The following is a 27925-nucleotide window of genomic DNA, read 5'->3' as shown; positions in this document are numbered from 1 at the left end:
TCGCTTGAGACCCTGAAGATGACATTTACGGTCTGCCAGGAACCCGAACCGCAAAAATCTGCTCATCAACAAACAACACTGTTGATTAATTGCCTCCTCGGATGCAACCAAGTTTGCTTGTCACGAAATCATTCACACTCATTAGACTTTTATTTGAAGGTAATTTGTTGAAATGTGTCATTAGGTAACCTGTCGGTCGCGCGTTCAACTCTGGTGATGCCGTTCAGCAAGTGAGCTGTTTGGCCACTTTGTACATTACAGATTTTGCAGATTTAGTTTGTAGTATTTTCCGGCTTCCCTTAACTGTTGGCCATGTAAGCAAAATGTTTCCACATCTTATGCCATGGCCATTTTTCCTTATTTACTGTATTACGTGACATTACTAAATGGACGTATATATTCGTCAATGGGAATCCAAACCTTTACTGCCATTGACAAATATATTCGTCAAGTTTTTAAAGGGTTGGCATGGAAGAGGGTCTGACCCAGCTTCTCTGTAAAATTTAAGATTTTACGCAACTGTAATTATGAACAGATGCCAGTAGGTGGAGGCATTGCGTTGCTTTACATTTGAGATCAGCAACGTTTGAGTTGAAGCTAAATATCAGAGAGGGAGAATTTCAAGCTGTCACGTGAATTGAGAGAAGAGATAGACCAATGTGTGTCTTTTTTTAATTTATTTTTTATTTGTAGGGGGGCGGTAACCAATATTTGGAGCTGATATTCATTTTCAGTGAATGTGAAAAAAATATTGACGTCAATTCTTTTTTTTCTAAGCATAGTATGTTTATTGAACAACTTTTCTGATTTTCAAAACATTATTATTATTATTATTATTATTATTATTATTATTATTATTATTATTATTATTATTATTATTATTCCATCCATCAATTTTCTTAATCGCTTGTCCTCACAAGGGTCGCGGGGGCTGCTGGAGCCTATCCCAGCTGGCTTCGGGCAGTAGTACACCCTGAACTGGTTGCCAGCCAATCGCAGGTATTATAATAATTATTATTATTATTATTTTAAATAAAAGTTCAAGGAGCTTCCAGGGATTCTGTATTAAAATGTTAGATGAAAACCTATACAAGTAAATACTGTAGCTCTCTATAGTTTATACAGTAAATAATTTTTTTCCAAAATAAAAAACTAACAAACTGAAATGTTAAACTTTCACGTAATTTCAAACAAAAACAAAAGGTGCCGAGAGTTCCCAGGGTCAGCAACATAATTTATAAAGTTAACTGAAAATTTAAATAAATATTTATATATTAACACAGCTTAAATCACAGCTGTTATCCATTATCGGTCATAAAATTTAAAAAAAAGACATGATCGTGATAAAAAAAAAATGATGCCGTTGATGGGATGAATGCAAATAAGCCCCCCAAAAAACGATGATTTTTAAATGTTTTAATTTTTTTACTGAAACCAACCTATTTTCTACAACTTATTCCTAAAGAACGGAAAAAGCTAGAGGCAAACTTTTTTTTTTTCCTGGTGCAAGACTCTTCATTCTTCCTTTCGGTAGGTTAAGTGCTTATATTGTCACACAACACAATATTTTGTGAGACTTCCTCTAAAACAACTTTTGGAACTCTCCTTTGAAAACAGCTGGCAGAGAATGAGTGAAGCAACCAGTCTGATGAACACCTGATGAAGTACTTAAACCCATTTCTCTAGTTACAGCTCCAAAAGTAGCTTTAGTTTTGTAAAAAGTGCACTTGGGTTAATATTCTAAAAACAAATCATACAGTACTTTGTTTTCATTTTTTAAAAAAACACAAAAAATCAATTAAGACTTGTTTTGGCTCCTGCAATTAAATCACAACAAAAGCTCTATAAAAAGAAAAAAATCACAATTATTTTAAAACGCTGCCACTTAATCAGGCATTTAGGCCGCAACAATGCTAAAAAAGAGCAATCCAAATCCTGACTGTTGATTATCCCATCACTTCTACGTTACTTGAATAAACACGTCCGTCACCAGCATTCATCAGAAACGCCAACATTGACTTAGTGAGGGCGGGTCCCACGCCCCAAATGGACTATGATGGAGGCCTTAGCGTGCGCGTGTGCACGCGTGAGTGTGTCTATGTGTGTGTGTGTGAGTGCACCGCTACAAAGCAATTTCCCAGCGTGCACAATCAATAAATCACACTCCTGATTACTCTGCAGGGGGAAATGGACTTTGTATTGTTTCTCCAAGACAAATGTCGGCCGCGGGCGAGACAGATCTTATTTTCAGGCCTCCTGAGACTTGTACACTCATACACACACACACACACACACGCCCGCCCGCACACACTTCACGTGTTAAGCTGCTGCCCTCACTTCAAGTTACTCTTTCATTCCACTCCAAAAAGTTTCAATTCCACTCGAGTTGTTCTCTCCTCTATGATTTCATCTATTGCGAGCGAGCATCCTGGTGCAATCTTTACTACGCTTTTTTTTTCCTTCTTTTTTTTGACTCCTCAACAACAACATCCACGTGAACATACAAACACATTGACAAATTCCAGATTTGACAGATTTAACTCATTCACTGCCATTGACGACTATAGACGTGAAAAAATCATGTGAACTATTTCTATTAGTTTAACATTTTCATTTCATTACATTTTTTATGAAAACCTATAATTTTTTTATTGTCTATTTATAACAGATGTAAAATTATCATGCGATTAATTACGATACATTTTAATTTTAACTTTTTTTTTAATTCAGGCGATTACATTTTTTTTTATTGTAATTAATTACATGACTTCACTAGTTAACTAACGATTAATCACAAATGTTATATCTGTTCTAAATTTACAATAATTTTTTTCTAGGTTTTCATACTCTTGTTAGCATAAGTGGAAAACATTTTTAAACTAATAGAAATAGTTAAAATGAATTTTTGACGTCTATAGCCGTCAATGGCAGTGAATTAGTTAATTTCTGACAATGTACTGAGAAATTGCAAACTTCCCCTTTAAGTAGCAGTAAAAAATAAAAGTTCTGTGGCTGAAATTTACAGTGAACCTTCGCATATTCGTGGTTCAGAATTCACACAAATTACCCTAATTACCGTTTTTGTGCTCACAATAAAAGTATTGCTTTGGCGCCATATTGTGACATGTTGGTGAGAGGGAATACAGTATGTTGAAATTAATCAAGGAGCTTCATTTGGACAAAAGTAGTGATTTGCCACCATGTTGTGAAATTTTGGTGTCAAGAACTATGTTGAAGAGAGTTGAGGAGTTTCATTTGGACAAAATGTGTGCTTTGCCACCATGTGAAATTTTGGTGTCAAGAACTATGTTGAAGAGAGTTGGGGAATTTCATTTGGACAAAATTTGTGCTTTGCCATAATCTTGTGGCATTTTGGTGCTAAGTAACTACGTTGAAGTGAATCAAGGAGCTTCATTTAGACAAAAGTAGTGATTTGCCACCATGTTGTGAAATCTTGGTGTCAAGAATTTATTTGAAGAGAGTTGAGGAGCTTCATTTGAACAAAAATAGTGCTTTGCTACCACGTTGTGGCATCTTGTGGCACACATTGTGCCATTTTTTGGCATATATAGAAAATTATAAATGTTTTTTGGGGGGGGGGGGTAATTGCAGGATTCACCAATTCAGGGTATGGTCTGCTCCCAACTCTTTGCCAATATTGGGCAAGCATTTTACTTGAATAAATAAATGAAATGAAAAACTCCCATAACACTTCACATAACATTATGAGCTAACTTTAATACAATTAGCCAATGATAACAACTGTTTAAAAAAAATACACATAACTAGTGTTTTGGGCTAAATTAAGATGAAAAAAAGAATAAATATGTCAGTAAGAATTGTTATATGCTCTGTTTGGATGCGTGGCTGCTCCTTAAGTGTTTCATTAGCAGTTTAAATGTTCGTAATTACTGCTACAGCTACATCTATGCTAACTTCTGTTAGCTCCAACTATGACAGACGTTAGCCTTAAGCTAGCAGACATTCATTAGATGTAATGATATGGTTTGTAGGTTTAAGTGTGCTTTAGAAATCAAAATGTGTTTCAAGGGTTTGGTAGGGGTCTAACTCTTAAAAAAAAAAGTGTTTATATGTTCAACTATAGCGCACATTTTTAACTATCACAATCTGTAACCTAGCCTACGCGCTAAATGCTAAAGATTTGTGTCACTCGTGCGATTGATAGCTTGACTGACAGGATTATGCGAATTTGGTGAAGTTGACTCAAAAACAACTGCTTGAGTGTCGGAAAACATAATAATTCGCTTTAATGTACAATAAAATAGTCACTATGGTAACCACACATTACAGCATTGTTTGGCAAACATATTGTCTTTTTTTTTTTGTCACTCTTATGAGAGTTCCTCAACGTTATGAGTGGAAGCGGCGAGAGCCGAAAGTGTCTGCTGCTCATAACTCATAACCAAGAAGTATGCCATTAGTCATAAATGAAAAGAGCTTCGACAAAAGAATGTCAGAGACGTCACTACGCCGGGCCAGTGGAGGCAAGATGTCTTCCAGAGTTTGCTGGGTGAATATTTCCTTTGGAGTGTGTGGAAGAAATCATAAAAACAAAAAGGTGAGCGATGAATTTCGATGCAAATTTACAGATTTTGGCGACGCGTACGCATGCGTGTGTGCGTGTGTCTCCACGCGTTGCATTTTCTGACGATTTATGTGGGAGATGATTTCTGAGGATCCGGCTGCCAAGGTGCGAGTCATCTCCTCGTTAAAGCTCACACGTGTTCTTCAAACGAAAAAAAAAAAAAAAGCTCCTCACCTGAGAAATATGCAAAAGCGGGCTGGCGCTTTAGCACGTTTTACAAACATGAATTTTAAACGCACGCGGAAAAGAAGCTTTTTGATACAGGCGTGGTTGCCATAACAAATGGGAATACATTTGACTTCTCTTATCTATAAAATCGAGTGTTTGCACATTACGCTCAAGGGGGCTAGGCACCAAAATACAGTATTTGAAGAATGAGAGCAGAACGCTTAACGCTCTGTTTTGTAAAAAAAAAAAATCTATATATATTTATATATTTTTTTTTTATCTTTTCATGGGAAGCAGTGAAGAATTGAAACTTTGCTACAATGTAATGAGTTTACATACTGCTGGTATAATTGTGTCAATTTACACTAATCATTTAATCTCTTTTTTTTTTTCAATTAATTGATGAATCGGATTAAAAAAACATTTGGATTTGATCTCATTATTAAAAAACAGGAAGTTATGTAAAAAAATAAAATAAAATAAGGATAATGCACAAACATAATTGGCTTATAAATCAGTTACTGGTTTGGTTTGTAACCTGACAGAAAAAAGGCAAACACGTCGATCATTGTTTTCCAAAGTATAAGCAGATGTTTGCAAATGTCTTATTTTGGTTAAGCACAAAGACAATCAGTCTGCGTTCATGGAGGACTATAGAAATCTGAGTATATGTATTGCTGAGAGGCTTGAAGAATTTAAACTGTACTCCACTTTTTTTTCTTTTTTTTTTAAACAAAAGCAGATTAGAAAAAGTTTAGGTTCGGTTCAATGAAGACTCCAAAATGATTATTGTTATTGTTACTGTTCACAAAAATGCATATGTTGAGTTCATAGAATGCTCTAAATTGGATTTGACTGTTTTAAATAATTTCCTTGGAGGCTATTTTTGTTTAGTTTGTTGATCACTAAATTAACTTTGTTGTTTGTGACTCGCTGTATGTTAGGTTTGTTCAAATTGTCTTCATTGTTTACAATTGCAAAAATGTTGAAGGTTAAAATTTACTTTGAAGTTCAAGAAAATCTATTTGCTATCAGTGCAAATATAGAAAATATAGAACAGATAATGGATGATATGTAGATTAAAAAAAAATAACAGATCCCAACTCGAGGGGGGTTATTAATAATAAAACAAAAATAAATAAATAAGAAACCAAAAATGTTTTGAACGCAACTCAATATGCTTCACATACTGATTTTAAAAGTCCAATATTTAAAATCGGTTACAAACTAAAAAGAAATACAAAAAATAGCCTACTAAAATGTGTGTGTGTGTACGGGTGCGTATTATTCACCGGATTTTACAATAGCTTACCCCGTCTTTCTCCCTATATGAAATGACTGCATAGATATTATCATAATGCATCGTGCATTAGACCTCATGCACTTCCTCACGTGCACACACTTACAGATCTATTGATTTCCCCTTTGAAAGTCATTACAGGGAAAAACGAGCGCGGTCGGAATCGGCGGCGTCATCAAAACGTGGCGAGGACGGCCGCGGATCAAACAAGCGGAACGGATAAAAGCCGCACGGAGACTCGGTAGTCACTTTCTTTTGAATTAGGAAGGACGGAGCGTTTGATGTTTGGAGCGCAGCTGGGAAAAAGAGGAAGCGGTGGAAGGAAGTGGCGATAAACCCGCGGGGAAGGCGGACGAGAGCTTCACGACAAGGTTGAAGAGTTTCACATTGTCTCTGGGCTCATTTGTGTGCGAGCCAGCCCACATCAAGAATGTGGACACCAAAAATCACTTTCCCACAAGAGACAAAGAAAATAGCAATAATTTGAGCCTGGAAATGTACAGGCCATCTTTTCAAGCAGCGGCGAGCGCTGACCTACATTCATAACCTAAATTCAAATATTTCTTCCACGGATTTATTCCAAGTTTTTCCTGACAGTCTATTGTCATCATTTCATAGAATTTTCCTTGACTGCACCATTTTCGTGTGTGAAAGTAGACGTTAGATTTTTTTGTTGTTGAGCCAATCAGATTTAAGCCCCTGTGTTGCCATCTCAATCTAATCTGCCCAGTCTGCTACATGATCAATGGGACTGTTCTCCATTGCCAATCGGATTTTAAATTTGCCCTCACAGGCCCAGAGCACTGGCCCTTAATGATGTCACAATTTTTCTGCCCTATGATTGGTTGGTTGGAACAAAACTTGAAAAATTGAATTAAGACAGGTAAAGGCACATTTGGACACACGGTACTGTACGTGTTTTGTTAATTAACAACAAAAACATTTTCAGATCTTTAACTCATTCACTGCCATTGACGGCTATAGACTTTTGCTAACAAGAGTATGAAAACCTAGAAAAATAAATATTGTAAATTTAGAACAGATATAAAATTTGTGATTAATCGTTAGTTAACTAGTGAAGTCATGTGATTAATTACAATTGTTTTTTTAATAATCGCCTGACGGGCCTAATTTAAAAAAATACAATTAAAATAAGGGCCGTTTAATCGTAATTAATCGCATGATAATTTTATATCTGTTATAAATGCACAATAAAAAAATCTAGGTTTTCATAAAACATTTAATGAAATGAATTTTTTTTTTAATGAAATGAAAAAAATATTTAATTAATATAAATAGTTCACATGATAAAAGATAATTGAGTCTATAAATTAGCCGGGTAGCTAGCTAGCTACATAATTAGCTACCGGTAGTTGAGTTACCGTGAACATAACACATGGTGTTAACTGGCAAGGACAATTACAAATAATTTTTTTTATCCCAGACCTTGCCACTCAGTTTCAGCATAACGTTTAACCACTGACAACAGCAAACAAAAACAACAAGAAGAAGGTTGCCACTCACCGCATTGAATCCCGGGAAGAGGCTGACGGCGGCCGAGGCGTTGCTGTCCAATGGGAAGGGAAGGAAGTGTTTGATGCCCAGAGCACTGTGAACAGACGGCAAGGCGGACCGGGCCACGGGGGGCACCAGGCCGTTGTGACATGTGTTACCTGGGGGGGTACAAAGCAAACACGTAAATGGACATTAGAGGCCATTTTTTCCGTTTGCTTACCGAAGACACAAATGACATTGACATTATTTCTCATTTAAAGAAACACGATTCTGAATGAGATCAACACAAAATCTTGTTTTCATCTTTTTCCATTATTTAGTAAATTAAGTTAAGATAGATAAATGTATTGGTTTTCAACCAAAATATCCATTCCCAACTTAAAGGCGAGCTTTTTGTGGAAAAAAATATGTTTAGTTTATGTGAAATATCAAACTATAAGAGAGCAAAAACATTGAGAAAGCAAAATAATTTATTTACAGATGTTCAACTCACTCATTCACTCCCAGCCATTTTCACTGAAGCAACCCCCTTCGCTCCCATTTGTTTTACTGGATTTTGACAGATTTTGCAAGGCCCACAGAATATTGTGTTCTATTGCTATAAAAACATGGAACCTACCAAAAGAAAGATTAGAGTCTCTTCTTTCATCAGGATAAAAAGTATATTTCTATATGTTTCCATGTTGCAGTAATTAGCATTAGAATATAGCTTCAAGTTTCATAGTTATTCACATTCCTGTTGAAAACACTGGCAAAAAGAGCTTGTTGCAACATGGCTGATCTCTTGTACTCTGCTGCCACCTGCTGGCCGTTTTTTGTAATAACTACTATTGCTTTAAGCCACCTCTTCAGGTTCAGAAACTGCACCAAAGCCTTCTGTGTTCTGTAGCATAAAAAAACCCACAAAAAAAAAAAACACATTAAACGTATAAATACGTTTTGGGGTTTTAATGAGTTCTAAGAAACATCATCAACGCTGACTCTGTAAATGGCTGTAGTTAAACGTCAGTGGCTTTTTTACACTTCTAGTGGGGGCACATTTAATTTTTTCGACTTCTCAAAATAATTAAAAAAAAAATCTTGTTATCTTGAAGCTCATTTTTGATGGGTTAGGGGTCCCTGGATCCAAGAACGATGAGAACTCCACGCCTCCTATGATGCTTTTTTTGTATGACATATGAAATCCCACTTTGGGGACGTCGGGCAGCTCCAACGTGGGAGAAAAAAATCTTCCATGGTTTCATTCCAACATGTCCATTAGTTTTATGGCTTTATTAATGCTCTTAAATCTTCTCACGGCTGTCACGCTGCTGACCAGCGTGAAGGGTGAGCGCTAAATGTTTTATTTTTAGCATTTCAGTCCTTTTTAAGTGATACGGTTGACCAAAACAAATTGCTGTATTGACGATTTTTGTCTGCTACGGATTACAACAAGGCTCCACACATGAACCATGTTTTGAATGACATACGCATGTTGTTTATTCCCTACATTCGCAAAGTTGCGAGCCAAACATCTGCTTTAAATGAAAAGTTGGCAACGGGCGAGCCAAACTCAGACACGGTTTCCCCCTAGAGATGAATCTCACTCAAATGGTCTCGCAAACACAATATGTTTTGCATGTAATTAAAGATGAACTACTTTCCAGGCCCGCTTTAATCAGAAAGCCAGCAGCTCGTTTTTAAACATTAAAATAGAAACAAAAGTGATGAGGTGAGCAAGCGATTCATGTCCAGTGTCCTTGGAGAGGCCATTCCCACGTAGGAACAATAAAGGTTATTTAGGGTTACGACCGTATCGATGGTTACGATGCAATTTATTCATATCCCGGCCACTTACTGAGTTAAAGAAAAAGCATCTTGGAAGTCTTCCATGGTGGATCTAATCTTCAACAAGCCTATAAAAGCCAGTTGTTTTTTTTTGTAAAGACAATTTCATCTTTGAGGAACCAACATGTGTTTGTAAGCATCAAAAAGATTTTAAAAAACATATCACATCTTGAAGGTGTTTTCAAAACATTGAAGTCAATTTAGCCCACCAAGGACCTATTCTGGGATTCCGAAAACTTCAAGTATGACTTAAAGCAGTGACAAATTTAAATGCTGGGCAAAATTTTTTGATCAGTGCTACGGGGGGTCATAAGACCACATGCATGCTATTCTCGAGGGATAGGGAACCGGCCAGCCCAAGAATAGCGAAAATCCGCATCTAATTAAAACCCATTAAAATGTATGGGGGGGGGGGGGGGGGGGGGTTGTTGCAAACCCAAAATATTTAACAAAAAAAGCTCTGATAAATCTCCAATAAACAATTTTCATTAAAATGGGGGTTTGCTCCCCTAAAATTAAATAGACCATAAATAAACATATATATCTATGTCTCTGTATGTCTGTCTGTCCGTCCGTTTCGATCCATCCATCCATCCATCCATCCATCTATCTATCTAACTAGCTAGCTAGCTAGCTAGCTATCGATAAATACCTATCTATCAAATTCCAATTTCAGAAACAAAATGAAAAAGAACAAAGGATGAAACTCATCAAAAAGGTGTACTGTAAAGCTTCAGACTATTTTGCCTTCCCCTTTCTTAAAAAAAGAAAAGAGAAAAAAAAGAACTTCAGCAAGACAACCTTGAAGGCCACAACACAGAAGAGGAGCAGAACTAAATTAATAAATCATTCAAATATTTTCAAAGTTGGTTTTGTTAATGCTGCAATTTTTTAGTACTTCAATTTCAAACACTTAATAAAAAAAAAAAATCGTCAATGAATGACCTTTCATTTTGTTCTCATAATCATCCCACTAGAAAGAAAACCCTCTCACCGAGACATCTTGACTTTGCTTTATATTCTTGTCTTTTTTTTCACTTGTGCTCTTCAAATCACAATGACGCACTCTAATTTCATAACAACGAGCCAATGTGACTTATTGTGTGTTTTGTACATTGTCTGTGCTGTTTTGCATTCAATTCAATCCGAAAAGTTTCAAAGATCTTCGATTGAAATTCAGACTTACGTGCATTTTGTAAAAACCCAGAACAAAAGATTGCTTCAATATTATAGACTATGATATGGACATTCTCCAACAAAACTAATTCACCTGAATGTCGACATGCTGAGAATCTCGAAAGTGAGGTCAGCACAATTCCTTGCCTTTTTTAAATTTTTCGCTTAACAGCCGTGACATCGTGCGAAAGGATGAAAGCCAACGTCCAAAATCAGATTTTCCTGTCAACACAGTCAGTTTTGTCTTGATGCCAGCCGCAGTTTTCCATAAATTCCGCTGTGGGCGACTCCAAAACCAAATCTTTGCGTGTGGACCAAAAGGCCAAAAAGGATAGAAAAAATATACAATCGTGAGTCGGCGGCCTCGGGTGACCACCTGTGTTCCTATCAGATGATCCGAATGTCACGAGCGAGCACATTTGCGTCGCGTCGGTCATGCCAGCTGAAGATTTCATAAACGGCTAATTGGAAACAGCACGAGATTTGCTATGATGTGCCAGGATCGGAGAAGAGAAGGCCGATAAAACGATGGAGGCCGTCCAGAACTTGAAGGAATTAAAGGAGCTCGTCTGAGCTCTAATGAAAAGCAGAGGAGCGCAGTGGCTTTGACGACGGCCCAGCACGTCGCACCAATTACAGGGCGAGGAAAGCCACAGTGGCGGCGTTTCAGTCGAGAGTAAATAAAAGCAAACGTCGTAAAAAAAAAAAAACAGCGAGATTGAGGAGGCCAGAAAGTGAATCTGCCGCCATCAGTGCTCAACTGCAGATGGGACAAAGAGCAGAGGTGGCAAATCCAGGTCCAGAAAGTAAAAACCCTGCCACAGTTTGGCTTTAGCCCCAGGTGCTAGCTAGCTAGCTAGCTCCATAGCTAACTCTCATAGTGCTTGTTTATCTGGCTGCTAGCTAGCTAGCTAGCTCCCTAGCTAACTCTCATGGTGCTTGTTTACCTGCTAGAGAGCTAGCATGCTAGCATAAATGGCTAAAGCCAAACTGTGGCAGGGATTTTACTGCAGAGGCCAAAAACCATATTCGGTTTATTGCGCTTGTTTACAGGGCCTTTCAAAAGGGTTACTGCCTGCATGTAAATGTAGTCTATGATACAGTTGGACGTCTTTGTGCTGTCTGCTTTCGCTTTATGGAACTGGTAGAGCATCTTACGCCACAATTTGTGAATGGATTGTGCATGCTTGGGCTAAACGTGTCTGCTTGAACAAATGTCCGAGCTTTCGCAAAAGCCGGCATCATTTCTGAGGAGCCGTATGGCTACGAGACTGAATGACAATACTACAATGACAAGAGGGAACCTGGCGTGTTTGAGGGCGACCTAGCCCAGCTCTTTCAGATACATAAGATGAGGACTTTGAGGGATTTGTGGATGAGGATTGATCAAAATGAACGTGAGTACATTGTTAAATATTTCAAGTACAACTGAACTCACTGTTTGCATTGTTGAATACTTCAATAAAGTTCAACCAAACTCTGCCTTTTTAAAAACATACGTTTTTGCTACCATGTGTTTTGAGCTATTGTATGTTTAACCGTGCCTGCGCCCAATAGTGCGGTGCGCCTTATGTGTGTGTTAAATACAGAAATAGCAGCCGTAACTGAGACTGCGCCTTTTAATACGGTGCGCCTTAGGGTCGTGAAAATACGGTCCCAATACATGGACTTCGAGGCGATCCCGATATTTCACATTACTTTTCATTCATTTTTATGAAAACAGCCAAATTATATTTTTATTATGCTGCATGGCATAAAAAAAAAATGTCTTCTTTAAATGCCAGCTGCACTTCGGGTTTACCGTCAGCACCATGCTATAACACAATTACACAAACGGGGAGCGCCGAGACTTATCTTCTAGTAGGATCACAAATAATGAGGACAGGGGAAACAACTGCATGCAATGTGGCGCTCTTCAGCATAACAAGAATGCACTTCGCAACAGATTGCATTGGGGGAGGGATGCCCCATGGCTACGGCTTAAGTAAAGTACTCATATGTAGAAACACTCATGTATATGTCAAAACAGATATGTATAAAGTGACAGATTGATCCAGTATACATTTCGTAATACGGTTTAACTGGGCATAGAAATCAAATATTTTAACTTAAATCATGGCAGGACTATTAACCCGCGGGTGGTATTTTATTTGGAAATAGCCTGGTCAGAACCATCAAAAAAATAAATAAAACGGGTCGCAGTACCACCCAGGGGCCTGCTTAATACTAAAATGCATTTAAAAACAAGTGGACTTCACACAAATGACTCATTATGCCCTCAGCATGAAATCTTTTCTACTGAAGCTATTATAAACTGGCCAAATAATAACTCAGAGAAGAAGAAAAACAAGGAAAATGTGTGCTGCTTTTGCTACAAATCTCAGAGAATCAGTTCACTTCTGTTTTACAGCTGAATTGCGTAAATTCTATTTATTTTAAATACAATATTTTTTTCAAGATTACTATCCTCAATTGCCTTATGGAATTCATAAAAGATTCATGTTTTACCATTTATGATTCCACTGCTTTTAATAATCCATCCATCCATCCATTTTCTGTACCGCTTGTCCTCACAAGGGTCGCGGGGGTTGCTGGAGCCTATCCCAGCTGGCTTCGGGCAGTAGGCAGGGTACACCCTGAACTGGTTGCCAGCCAATCGCAGGGCAATGCTTTTAATAATGTTTTAGGTTATTGCCATGGTACCGTTTCAGTACCGGTGTCAAGGTACTTTATACAGATACCGCATTGAAGTCCGAATTTTGGTATTGTGACAATTTAACTTCATAAACATCAAAGACAACAGACATTTCTTGACCGTCAAATACAACCGAACAAAAAATAATGACAATCCTAACCCTTCAAGGGATCCTACTGCGCTTTCATAAACAACCAAGACAATTTTGTGATCAAACAAACCCAACGTACGTATGGCTCTTAACCATTTAAGACAATTTAAATTCCAATCAATTTAATGTTCATGTTTAGAAAAATGGCAAACTCATACAAAATGAACCGAATGAATATGTTTTCTGAAACATCATATACGATTTAATCTTAATGTAAACCAACACAAATGCAGATTTGTAACAACCAAAGACAACTGAGTCTATAATAAACATAGCAACCGAAATTCATAAACTTCAAGACAATTGATTCTTCAACAAACAAACGTACATATTTCGAAAAAATTCCAACACTATTCAGAGTCTCCAATGCAACTAAAACACTCAACCGCAAAAGAGGGGAGCAATAAAAAGCATATAAAAATGAAGCTAATGTGGTTAAAATAAAACTTTGAAAAGATGTAAGCAGGAAGAGAAGATGCCAGAGAGTGACAGCGTCGCCATCTGCTGCCAGGAGGCCGCATGCGGTGACTCATGCGGAGGCTCGCCTCTGCGTGCCACGCTCCCAATAAACAATGAAAAGAGCATGTTTGGTGCCATGTTCCACGTCAGCCTCCAAGCGCGCTGCATGCCCGCGTGAGGATTCCGTTTGGGTCGTCTGCGGCAAGACAGCGTTGAAAGTACATGTGTTGGTGAAATGTGGTAGGTCGCCGCGTGACTTTCCGTAACAAAAAATAAAAAGCGCTGTGAGCATTTGGACTATTGCAGTATTCCCCCACTATATCGCAGAATTTTTAACCTTTTTTTTTTTTTACTCATTCACTGGCATATAGACGTCAAAAATTCATTTGAACTATTTCTATTAGTTTCACTTTTTTTTTCCACTTTTGTTAACAAGAGTATGAAAACCTAGAAAAAATGTATTGTACATATAGAACAGATATAAAATGTGTGATTAATCTTGAGTTGAATTAATTAAGTAATCAAACAAAAAAGAAAATATAAAAAATTAGGGGCGTCAGACGATTACATTTTTAAATTGTAATTAATCGCTTGGCTTCAATAATTAACTCTGGATTAATCACAAATTTTATATCTGTTCTAAACGTACAATACAATTTTTTTCTAGGTTTTCATACTCTTGTTAACAAAAGTGGGAAAAAAATTTAAACTAATAGAAATAGTTCAAATGAATTTTTGACGTCTATAGCCGTCAATGGCAGTGAATGAGTTAAAGCATCCACCGGATATCCAATGGGATAAAATCCACTATGTGAACAAGAAGATAGTTGATGTTTTTCTCTCTTTTTTTTCCCCCTGCAGCTGTGAGGAGATAACATGACAGCAGTGACCCCAGCCAACATGTCCAGACACAAAATGGTACATTCCAGCCATAATGACTGTCAGCCATGTTTAATGGAACTCGTAAATCTCATCAACGGTCACCACTGGCAACATGTCAAAGCACTAAGCCAGTCAGCTGTAATCAATTTAATGTGCAACAAGTATACAGCACTAGCATACAAATGGACAACTGCGTGTAGCTCTCTGTAATTGTAAAACTAAAAGCACTTGAAAAAAAGGGAACATCAAAGACGAGGCATGAGAGGAGACGTATGTCATTTTTATCACTGTGGCTCCAAGTTCAGACGCAAAAACCCGTATCGGATAACATTCTAAACGAGAGCCTTGAATGACTTGCGTAGAGCCGAGATGCAACTCATTCCCATCAGTTTAGATCCTAACAACTAAATGGAAGTATGTTTTGAGTTCCTTAAGAAAACAGTTTCAGAATGAATTCAGTTGAACCGAGGGGAAATCACATGGATGTGATAAATAGTTGTACAAAGAAGATCAAGAAGTGGCAACTAAACCTTGTTTTCGCACAAGTATTATGTTAAAAAGGTTTGGTTGCTTTGCCCTTGAAGAAGAAAATGTCATGGCTAGCATGCTTGCTAATGTCAGCTCTCACTTATTAAACGCAGTCGACCATCAACCACAGCCAAACGGATTCTAAGTCAAACATTAGCCTCCAAAAGAACCACTCAATTCTAAGCTAGGCTCATTTGCAGTTTATGCTAGTATGCTAGCCTTTAGGCCACATCTACCAGGAGGAAAGTAATGGCATTTCATTTATTGCTATCTCCTGAATGAATTAGCCAGTCCCTCAATGATCATGCTAACTATGTCTGAATTTTGTGGCCGGACGCCCTTGGGTCTCGCTTCCAAGCACTTAACCTCACACATGTATTTGTGGATTCAATTGACACATCACACATTCAAACTAGATGCTAGAGGAGAAGAAGAAAATCACCAGTAAATCTATTTACCATGTTTACTTCACGACATCCTGGAAAACACTGTATTTCCTAAGATCCACCATGTTGTGATGTCATGTGATCCACAGAATCCCATTAAAAAAAAGGGAAACAATGCTGCCATCTGCTGGCCATAGTGAGTGTTTTTTTTTAGCTCATTCATTAAACCAGAGCTGCCCAAGAAGTTGCGCTGACCATTGAAAAAAAGAAAAGGTAGTTGATGTCGATGTTGGCGGCGCACGGTGGAATTTTCAAGAAATGCAAAAACTGAAGGAAACGCTAGAAATTCGAAAAAAGGGCCCAAAATTTGCACACAACATTTTTTTTTTTACGCTTGGAGGGAGTGGATTTTGAAGCGCATCGAAAAAAGGAAAATGCAAATTTTGTGAATAACCGCTGGCAAGACCGGATGCACGTCGCACGTTTTGACAGGATATTACATCACACGTATGTTTGTAGTCACACAGCAATGGCGGACGATAAAGTAGGGTATGTTTGGGGGGACGACAAAACAGAAATCTTTTTTGAATTATAGAAGCCAATATTAATGCTGTTTTAGATGGAAAACAGCAAAGAAACGCTACGGTTTATCAAGAATTATAAAAGAAAACTCATACAACATCATCGCACGGCGCAGTCACTTCCTGGTCTTTTTCTTCTTCTGGTGGATCCCATCTCTATGGTGTATAGCGCCACCTACAGCGGCGGAGTCACCTCTCAATATTCGCAAAAGAAGAACAGATGGAAAAGGGCATATGTCGCATGTCCGTTTTGCGCATTTTCAGTAAATTTGCTTGAAAAAGTCAAAACAATTGGATGGAAACCTGACTTAACGTTATGTTTTCATCAGGAAAAAGAGTTATATTAGTTTATATACTACGTACGAACGACAATGTCCAAATGTTTCATAAATCCATTCTATTGATCTTTACATACGTTGTCAAGTATTTGTTTGAATTATTATCAAACGTTAAGTGTTGAAAATAGCTCCATCTCTTTCCTCACTCTGCAGTAGCCGTGCAGCATTTCGTCACCTCAAGATTGGACATCTGACAATAACAAGTGAACATAGTATAAAGTTAGACACGTTTGAGTGAGCTTGTTTTGTTAAAAATGGATCACTGTAATGCTTTAGTGCACAGGTCAGCCATGAAAGCAAATGCGTGCCAATTTTTGCTGATTAAGCTGCTTAGGCAGCTCATCGTTGTAGTTATTGCATCACTTCGAGTTTGGGAAGATGATGTAACCGCAGTGGTTTGCTTTGTGAATTATTGAAGGGATTTTGTCTGGTAGGTCAGCATGAGCGTTGACTTTGATGTGGACCTTCTGCCGACGTAATGCATTTTTCCCTTATAAGTGATTGAAACTAAGTTGGGGTGGTGTTGTATTGTTTTTTTTTGGGAGGGGACGGGGGGGTACCCTGAAAATGAGTCATTTTGGACACGTGAGGAATCCACATATAAATGATGAACATGGCGTCCTCCATGGCGGCGGTCGGGGACGCATCCTAATTGTCAGCAGGTCAATCCTGAAGAGCATCTGTGCTTATGGCAGGCGGGGAAAAACGCGGGGGACGGTTAGGGCTATTAGTGCCCCAGTGCATCATGGGTAATCCACACATCTGTGAAGTCTCCACTCAACGCTAGAAGCTCCAAAGTGATTTTGGCGCAACATATGCTTGCATGCATGGCTGCCGCTGCTCCACTAGCCAGCCGAGCCTGCCCGCAGTGATGCTTTCACTGCGAGCCACATAGCCGCTAAACTTGTTTATCTAGCACAGATGGTCAATTAATTCTTTATTTATTTGTATTTTTTTTTAGCATTCGCTTTGGTGATGCAACACATTGGTAATGTATGGGGTTAATCCCACCCGGTAATTTTATGCCCAACAGAGCCGAAACCGATGCGGGATGCCTTCTGCGCAGGAGGGGATTCCATCACACTGGTCACACAAGATCCAAAGTCAAAGTGCTTAGTTTGCAAAAAGTTGTTTGAGGTACAGCGACAATAGTGCATGGAGGGAAAAGGGCCAACTGTGCCGTCGAACTTGGGTGGAGTATTCTTTCTTTTGGTATTTTTCGTAGGTTGGCTTTTGTAGACATTCAAATTTGTGCCATTGTGGGAGTGATCACAGCCGACTTTGTTCCTGGCCATGCAGAAGATAGATGCGCACAAAGTATTGTAATTATAAGGAATGGCATGTGTTTAAAAAAAACTTGAATACAAATGATGATAAAAAGTAATGTATTCAATTAATTTATTTCTATAAGTATTCACAGAGTTCAATGCATATTTCATATTTATGAATTAAATATTGAATGAATCTGTCTGCCTTGTTTTGATCAAATTCACCAAAATCATATTCCACAACATGCACCACAACTTAGACCTGGGTTCACCTGGTCGAACTCCCAATAAGTCGCTGCACATTTGATGATTGCTTTGAATTGTTTGTCAGTCTCATGACAATTCCCTTTAATTTCACAAAACTAATGATTTCTGATTTTAACCGATTTTTCCCCCTTCAGTTTGAAATAAAAAGGATAATAAATAATGATAAACTTTTTGTTTTCCCCCCTCTGAGATTATTTTTGTTTTCATGAAAAAAAAATATATATATACAGTATATATATACATATATATATACATATATATATATTAGAGCTGTCAAATATATATATATATATTTTTTAATCAGATTAATCACGTTAGAATTTTTATTAATCACGATTAATCACTTAATAAAAAAGGCTTTTTTTATCAATATTTTTTTCCCGCCAAATTTAAAGAGCACCAGGTTATGTGTTAATTCTTTTGACATTTAATGTTATGAGGACGTCTTCAACATTTTTTGATCCACCGCACACGCTCATCCTCCTCTTTTCCTAATCAATGAATTACTTGCATGGGAAGAAAATGACACTAATATTTTCACATGAACAAATATTCTAAATGTCATACGCAAACATTTATTAAATGCTTTACTTTAATGCATAAATTTATGTTTATTTCTCAAACGGAACCTGTGCTACCTTAAACGCAGCCATCCGCTGTCACGCTAAAGGAAAATCTATGGTCAAAATTAATAGTGCGATTAATCTGCGTTAATTCATGATTAATGCCCTAATTTTTTGTGATTAATTAATCAGTTAATGCTTTAACTTTGTGTATATATATATTAGAGCTGTCAAACTATTACATTCATGTTAGAATTTTGATTAATCACTTAATAAAAAAGGCTTAATAAAAAAAATCTTTTTTTCCCGCCAAATTTAAAGAGCACCGGTTATGTGTTAATTCTTTCAATCAAACTTGAACCAACTTACACAGGAACGGGGGCAATATTGTGAAGTGCTTCAACATTTAAAAAGGCTGTCAAAAACAATCATAAGGTCATAATGAAAGTAAATCAATCAATCAATTCTGTGATTATTGTCTATTATCAACCCGCCCAAAAACAAAACCATCCTGACAAATGGACTGAGAGAAGAAAATCGATTCGTCATTTGTATTTGTAAATATCAAATACAATTTACAGTCTTCAACAAAATTACGCAGATTATCTCAAAAATGTCAAATGAATTACAATTCTCAGACTAAATTGAGATTTCAACTGCTGATGCGGGAAGCGTTTATTCCAGAGTGTGAAAACTGTGAAAGCATCCAGATCCTCACCAAGAAATACTGTAATGGCTCCTTTCTTCCTTCCAAAATTGTCTTGGTAAACCATCGCTTTCATGTCTTTGTGCATTGAGGAGGTAATCAAGTTCAGCTTGAGCTAACATTGAGTGCATATTGCATTCAACAGACTGAGTGACCTCTCGTGCATCACGGGGGGTGAGGCTTGATAAATATCTGCTGTGTCCTCACACACCACGCAGACACTCAAGACAACAACTACTGCCTCTCTCGCGCTCTCTTTTTTGCTGCAGGTGTAAATATTTGAGTTCTACTTTTGGGACTGTCAGTACTCAGGTGGGACAGGATGCACGAAGCCCCGGAGGTCCAGGTGGCCCAAAACATCCGCTTTCTCCCCAAGGGTATGATAATCAAAAGTGGAGGGTGCGTGCTGTGAACTGGAATTGTGTTGAATTAATGAAATGTAGCGAATGAAGAACGAAACAATTGGGAACATAAAAAATGCAGTGAAGATATGCTGAATGCGCTGAACATTTTGAAACTGGAATGGTTTTGACAAATGACTAAATGAATAAAATGAAGAAATAAATAAAAAAATAAATGAATAAAATGAAGAAATAATTAAAAAATAATGCCAAATGCATATATTGTTGCTCTTCAGCACAAACATTATTAACTCATTCACTGCCATTGACCGCTATGAACGTCAAAAATTAATTTGAACTATTTCTATTAGTTTAACATTTTTTTTCTACTTTTATTTAAGAGTATGAAAATATTTTTTTTTATTGTACATTTAGAACAGATGTAAAATTTGTGATTAGTCGTGAGTTAACGAGTGAAGTCATGCGATGAATTACAATTAACTCATTCACTGCCATTGACGGCTATAGATGTCAAAAATGAATTTTAACTATTTCTAGATTAACTTTTTCCCACTTTTGTTAACAAAAGTATAAAAACCTAGATTTTTTTGTATTAGAACAGATATAAAATTTGTGATTATTCCTGAGTTAACTAGTGAAGTCATGCAATTAATTACATTTAAAAATTGTTATCGCCCGACGCCCCTAATTTTTCATGTTTTTTTCTTCAAAAATTTTTTTTTAATTAAAAAAATATATATTTTTAAGACAAGGTTATTCAAAATTAAGGGCATCAGGTGATTAAAATTTGTAATCGTTATTAATCGCATGACTTCACGATTAATCACAAATTTTATGTGTTCTAAATGTACAAGTACAAAAATCTAGGTTTTCATACTCTTGTTAACAAAAATGGAAAAAAAATGTAATAAAAATAGGTAAAATGAATTTTTGACATCTATAGCTGTCAATGGCAGTGAATGAGTTAAAAAAAATCGCCTCTTGCCCCTTATTTTTACTCATCTTTTTTTTTAATGAATTTATGAGAGTGAATGAGTTAAAGGCAAACAAGGATCTAACAAACAAAGCATAGAGAGAATCTTGCGCGTGTGCTTTCTCCTGTTGACGCGCCGCCGACTAAATGTGAGTGCAAATATTTGTCCACATAAATTATAATAACATCTTATTTTCATGCCGGGCCACAGTCCAGATGGTAAATAGCCAAACCGCTACAGCGTGGATGAAGACGCTTGGGATGCAAAAATAACGCCAACAAATACATAAACATAACTCGCTGACAACAAAGCCCGGGGCGAGTGTGGTTTGTTTGGTCACGTATGAACGCTATCATTTCAACCCTGATGCGCGCTCGACAAGCAGACTGAGACTCGAGAGCACGAGGGGTGCAACGGTACGCCAAAAATCGCGGTTGGCAACATTACAAACGTTTTACGCGTGCATAAAAGTATTTTCTTTCAAGTAAGTGCAACATCAATATTTGTATTGTAGTCGTTTTCTTTTCAGAAAATGTGCAATGTTGACAAGTTATGATGTGAAGTTGAACTGGGATTTATTGGCCCGGGCAAAATAGTGTCGGAAGGTAACGTCATCTGTCTGTCAGGCATTGGATTGGCGCTCATTTAGGAAAAGAGTTTGGTTAAAAATAAAATAAAATAAAATAAAAGCTCTGGAATTGAGCCAAAATGGCTTCTTCAAACCAAAATGGCTGACTTCCTGTTGAAATTTGGGTATCGTAACTAAACTTGAGTATGTGCAGCCAATTTTGTGCCAATCAGTAGTTGGGTTTCCATCCACCCATTTGTATTCGAATTTTCAAGAAATACGAAAATAAAACTCAATGGAAACGCTAGAAAATCGAAAAAGGCCCAACATTTTCAAAAACGTTTTTACGCTTGGAGGGGGTGGATTTTGAAGTGTATCAAAAAAAGGAACATTTGATTTTTGGCTATGGAAACAAGTTTTGCGAGTAACCGCTTCTAATTTTCCAGGAATTCACAAAATGAACATCAAAAGTTGCTGCTTCAAACCAAAATGGCTGACTTCCTGTTTCAATTTCGGCATGGATTCTTTTTCTTTTTCCTGTTATGACAGAGTCCACTCAATTTCATACTGATTGATCAAACTGGTGTCATGAGCTGATTTTCATTGAGTGACTTATCCGAGGTTGTGTTCAGGACCCCAAATACATCCATATATTTTCATCCAAACGCACGCACGTGGAATAATTGGTGAGTTTTCTGGCAAGGCCCCCGCCTGGAAAGACCTTTCATTTGTCGGAATCAGCTCACTCGCACTGGCAGTGTAATCACATTGGAATAACGATCAAAATTGGATTCATCATAATTGGATTTCTCCTATTTGCCGAGGGGGGGGGGGGTGAAGCGGTGGCGCCCAGACCGCCGGACTCCCTCAGCCTCGCTCGTCCATCTCCGGTCCACGACACGAAAAGAGAGCGAGAAAGCGCCGCGAGGTGATTCATTATTAATGGCAGTCGGCGTCCTCCAGACATTTTTTTTTATTTTTTATTATTGGCTCTCGACACAGCTCTGAGCCCAGATAAGTGAATGTTGAAGGGTAAGGTAGAGGACGGCCAATGAACTCACTCCGTATGGCCGCGTAACGCTTAAGGCCATCTCGTTAAAATGCCAGCTCCAAAGAACAGATCCACTCTGCTGCCGCGCGTATTTATTACAGATTGAAAATATTAGGTTTTTCATTTGCGCCCCCAATAGAGGAAGGTTTTGTTTTGTGTGTGTTTTTGTTCTGTTTTTTATAGGCAAGTCTGAATTTGGAGTCATGCCGCAACATGTAGGGCAGCACTGAAGTCTACTGGAAGGGATGTAGCGTAATTAATAGCAGGAACAAGAGGCAGAGACGGTCCCCAACTAACCTCCTGTCATATTAGTTGTTCCCACAGAGCTGAGTGAATATATACTTGTGAGTATTATTGTTTGCTCTGTTTGTATGAGTTGCTGCTCCGTGTGTTAAAGTAGCAAAAAATTGAGGATTACCCCTCAAATGTATGCTCATTTTCATTAGCCTGACTATGACCTTTTTGCATTATTAGCATTAAAGTAGCGGACTTTCATGAGACACAATTATTTTTTAAGATTTGGTGTTTAAATGAACAATGTTTAATTTTCATTTGTTTTATATTGTCGTTGTTGGGTGGAAACCTTAGAAGTGCACAGTAAATTATTTAGAGTAAATTTGACTATTTAGAGTAGGAACAAATAGACTTAGTTTTAGAGTAGGCTAATATTTACACTTGGAAGAGAGTAAAATAAAGAATTGAGAGGGGAAAAAAAGTCACTCAAGGGTTTAGGAACAAACTCACAACCTTTAGCTTGGAAGACGGCCACACTACCACCTGAGCTATGCCCCGCCTACTGTTTGCTTACCTCCAAAAGGAGACCAAAAGCATAATTTTTGGTCTCAAAACTCGTTTTTGTTCGTGGAGTTAGGAAGATTCCATCTGACACGAACGATATACTAACACACTGTCTGCCAAGCTGAAGGTTGGGAGTTCGTTCATCAACCCTTGAATGACTTGTATTTACAATTTATTTCAATTCTTTATTTTACTCTCTTCCAAGTGTAAATATTACTAATAATAATACTACTAATATTATTATTAACATGGTCCCACTCTAAATAGAGTCAAGTTTACTCTACAGAATTTACTGTGTACACAAATTCATGTTAATGGCTTATTCCACATTTTTACATATTATTAACCAACTTAAGAGTTGAAAATAGCTTGAGGACAAACCTATTAACTCTCAAACACATGAAATGTGTTGCAAAACTCCACCTCTTCCCTCACTCTGCGGGAGCCGCGCAGCATTATGTAGCCTCAAGGCAGAAAGTCTGGAATTTGTTTGTTTTTTTATACAATAACCAGTAAAAAATAGTTTCGTTAGATACATTTGGGTCAGTTTGCTTTGTTAACAATGAACAGCATGGCGCTTTGTTTCGGAATGTTCAGCCACTCTTTTTTTCTTTTTTTTTCATTTCCACCTTTTACACACCTTAGTCAGCTCATCCTTAGATTTATTGCATCCCTCGTGGCCCGCTACCTGGCAGCGAGAGAATTTAAAAAGTGTGTCTTAATAAGTTGAAATTGATGTAAAGTGTGGGAGCGATAAAACCTTTTCCGTTTTTTTGTTTTGTTTTGCTTTTTTATATACGGTTCCCTACATTGCAGATAACCTATTGCAGGTGCACCCGGGACATATCGCCCATGATGAACAAGGATTCACTGTAATTAGTCACCGCATGCATCTAATTTTAACTCGTTCCAAAAGGGAAAAACAAAAAGTACTTCCGCCCCCTGACAGTCATCGGGCCTGCGCCTGGTCGTGGCGTTAGCATCCTGACATCTACGGTGAGCGTCTGGCTAATCGACGCGGCGGCCTCCGGCAGTCACTCCACGCGCTCCCTGTAATCTGAGGTTAACCAACAAGACGTTTTCATGGCGACCGCAAAGCCATTTCCTCCGGGCCCTTTCGGAGCGAGAGCGCTAGCGAGAGCGCTAGCGAGAGAGACAGAAAAGATTACTGCAAGTTGTCCGGAACCTCTTCTTGCTACACTTTTTCATGTTTATGATCACATTTGTTTAAAATGGCATTTCAAAGCCTGACGTTCATCTTAAAACCGCAGGACCAACTGTTATATGAATAATTGAAAAGAGTCGTCGTTTTCTATTCGACGCTCAAGCACTCAGGATGCATAAAAGGCTGAGGGAGATTGGTTTTTTTTATTTATTTTTTTTAAGTGCGCTTGTTTCACTCTGCTTTGATTGCAGATAAGTTAAAAAGATTGATCTGTCGTATCGTTTGCTGTCTGCGGACAAACATGGACACGCTGCGAATACACCACAAAAGATCACTGTAGTGCAAATACTCAGCATTCCCAATTTGTGAAAATGCTTGTCTCTCAGCATTCTGAACATACATTTTTAAGGCAAAATATCATTTGTGTGGGCAGGTTGCCCCAATGAATGTGAATACGTCAGCATTGCCGGTCAGCGTGAATGCTCGTTTCTCAGCATTCGCAGAATAAAGTTGACATTCAGTTGTATTAGTGTGAATGATTGTCTCTCAGAATTCTATCAATACACGCTTGAAGTGGGTTAAAACAGCATTTTGATGAACGGTTGTCTGTCTCTCAGAATTGCTCATTCATGTGAATATTTGTCTATGCATTCACACAATGCGTTTGATGCACAATGAACGATAGCGTGAATGTTTGCCTCTCAGCATTCTCACAATCCAAGTTTGATGCTCATTGGCATTAGCAGTACAATACATTTTTGTGGCAAAATACCATTGTGCAAATGACTGTCTCAGCAAAAATGAGAATGCTCATCTCCCAACATTTACAGTATGTGTTTGACACTCAAGGTTTTAGCGTGAATGCTCATCACTGAGCATTCTCACAATAGACTTATGAGGCAAATTAAAATTTGTGTGAATTGTCACTCAGCATTTCCAGTCAGCATGAATGTTCATCCTTCAGCATTACCAATCATCAGCATGAATGAATGCTCATCTCTCAGCATTCACACAATATGCAATGTTAGGCAAAATGCCATTGTTGCAAATGGTTGTCTCTCAGAATTCCCAATGAATGTGAATTCTTGTCTCTCAGCACTTCCGGTCAGCATGAATGCTCATCTCTCAGCATTCACACGCTACGCAATTTTCGGTTAAATACTATTGTTGTGAATAGTTGCCTGAGTCTCTCAGAATTCCCAATGAATGTGAATTCTTGCCTCTCAGCATTCCCGGTCAGCGTGAATGCTCATCTCTCATCATTCACGCAATATGTTTGACACCCACCGCATGAGCATGAAAGCCTGTCTCTGAACCAATATACCACTTGTGTGAATTTTTTCTCTCAGCACTTCCAATCGGCGTGAATGCTCATCTCTCAGCATTCACTGAATATATTTGATACCCATTGGCATTTACGTGAGTGATCGTTTCTCAGCCTTCTCAGCGTACGCGGTTGAAGCCGAATACATTTGTGCGGCCGGTTGTCTCAGCATTCCAAATTATTGTGTATGCTCATCTCTCAGCATTGGCAGGATGTTATGTTTAGAATTGAAAAAAAATAATGTTCTTCTCTGGCAGAAATGTTGATTGCAATTATGTTATGTACAATGTGGGTACGTTTTGTAAAACCTATTAAAAATGAGTGGGCTACTCTAGTTCAAGACAACTTGAAGAGGCGTGTTCAATTTTGAGGTAACGCTGCAAAAAAAAAAAACGGGACTTGTTTGCTCAGTACATAGCCTACTTGGCAGAATTGAAGAGAGGCGCACTCTTGTTTTATGATTAAACACAGCCCATCTGCACTTTATTGACCTCACAGTGTACAGAAGCCTTGACGAAGGAGGAACTCGTATGAATATAGAATGTATAAAAAGACCATTTATGATGTTTAAAAACACGACTTGTTTCACATCCGCATCCCTGCATGCGACCTCAGTAAACTTCCCGTAGGCGTGGGGCAAAATCAGCAAGCCGCGATATTTTTCCCGCAAATTGGACGTGGTTACGGCGTTTTCTTTTCATTACAGGCACTTGAAAAACACAAATGTTATTATTCAACGGACCCCCACTGGGATTAGAAAATGCGATTTCCTCATAATTGTAGTGCATTATCTTACTAAATTCATGCAGATGCTTGCCTGCTGGGTCGAAAGGCTGACAGGTTGTAAAGGCAATTTTCTTTCAAAATGAGGAATAATACTTAAGTAGTAAAAATGGCACATGTGTATGTACATACAGTATGCATATGTGTCCTTGCACTTCTTGATTTTCTTTTTGAAACAATATGCAAGAATACCCCACAGTTGGCTGCCAACCAGTTCAGGGTCTCTCACCCAAAGTCAGCTGGGATCGACTCCAGCATGCCCGCCACCCTCGTGAGGAGAAGCAGTGCAGAGAATGGATGCGTGGGTGAATATTTCATAATTTAATCATATTTTATTGCAATGAGGATATGTTTAAGGTTTTAAAATATATATATTTTAACTTGCTTTTCTAGTAAAAATTTAATAAATAAAAAAGGGAAAATATTGAAGAAAAGTAACAAAAAAATTAAAATCACAAATCATAATTGGAATGAATTTTATGCAATTGTGTGTTGAATAAAAAAAAAAAATGTTCCCAATGCAGATAAATAGTAATCTAAAGTAATATAATGTATTGTAAGTGTTTTTTGAAGAAAAAAAATTATCTGGTAAAAAGTAGAAAAAAATACAATTACATTTTATTAAATCTTAGCGCTACATTGATACTGTATGTTTACTCTTATCAAACAATAAAAATTGATAAATTAAAATGTTAGTAAAAATGCACAAAAAACAAGTCAGATGTACAATAATGTACAAATGAACTTTAACATAATAATAATAATAATAATGATAATAATAATAATAATAATAATAATAACAATTGATTTAAAACCAGTTTTAATTCAATTATTCAATTATTAGGTTTGAAAATATTTAAATTAATGTACTCCTCTGACAAAAATGGCCATAAAAAGTAACATTTAAAAATATAAATAATAATAATAAAAACCAAATAGTAATGCCATAACCGATTCCCCCCACCCCCAAAATGCCACAACGATATGTTTATGGTTTTAAAATATTTCCTTGGAGGACAAAAATTCAAAAGCTTCAATCAACTGATAAATAAGTGTAGATGTTTTTTTTGTTTTTTGAAGTAGCATTTTATCTTCAAGTTAGTTCTTCTGACTGAAAAGCAACACCCCGTTGTCGTGTCCATCCGATGAGACTTTCTCCTCCACATCCAACATATTCAACCCTTCCTTCCTCTCTTCCTCTCCAACAACAGATGCCTTTAATCCGTGGGATTACTTCCACCAACAAGGTCACCCTCGCCTGCCAGGAGTCGGACCCGCGCTTCCCCTTGCTGTCACTGTTTATAATCCACGCGGAGCTTCTCCGCCTCTTTCTTTCTTTCTTTCTTTCTTTTTTTTTTTTTTTGTGTGTGTGGGATTAAAATCAAAGCAAACTCAAGTGGATCACCTGCCAGATTAAACACGACACACTCTGCATACACTTTCATCCGGAACATGCCCGGCATGCATGTGCGTGCGTGTACGAG

At 37.7% G+C, this 27925-nt stretch overlaps 1 protein-coding gene across 10 annotated transcripts in view; it reads right to left on the bottom strand.

The window, feature by feature from the left end:
- znf385d (zinc finger protein 385D) overlaps nucleotides 1-27925 on the bottom strand; it is a 115474-nt gene that overhangs the window by 33389 nt on the left and 54160 nt on the right. For 9 of the 10 annotated variants that reach the window (XM_086078634.1, XM_086078635.1, XM_086078632.1 and 6 more), the window contains one exon: nucleotides 7599-7747. Coding sequence is in view for 4 of the 10 variants with exons in the window: in XM_086078628.1 (XP_085934754.1) it covers nucleotides 7599-7747 (149 nt within the window). In the remaining 6 variants the exon portion in view is untranslated. Of the gene's footprint in view, nucleotides 1-7598; nucleotides 7748-15765; nucleotides 15806-27925 lie in introns of those variants that run through there. The other variant, XM_086078637.1, reaches the window with a different exon arrangement.

The sequence above is a fragment of the Leptonotus elevatus genome, chromosome 6 (genome assembly GCF_054856555.1).
Source record: "Leptonotus elevatus isolate MCC_2025b chromosome 6, RoL_Lele_1.0, whole genome shotgun sequence".
Lineage (NCBI taxonomy): Eukaryota > Metazoa > Chordata > Actinopteri > Syngnathiformes > Syngnathidae > Leptonotus > Leptonotus elevatus.
The sequence above is the reverse complement of the archived record's forward strand: the minus strand, read 5'-3'. Positions and strand labels throughout refer to the sequence as shown.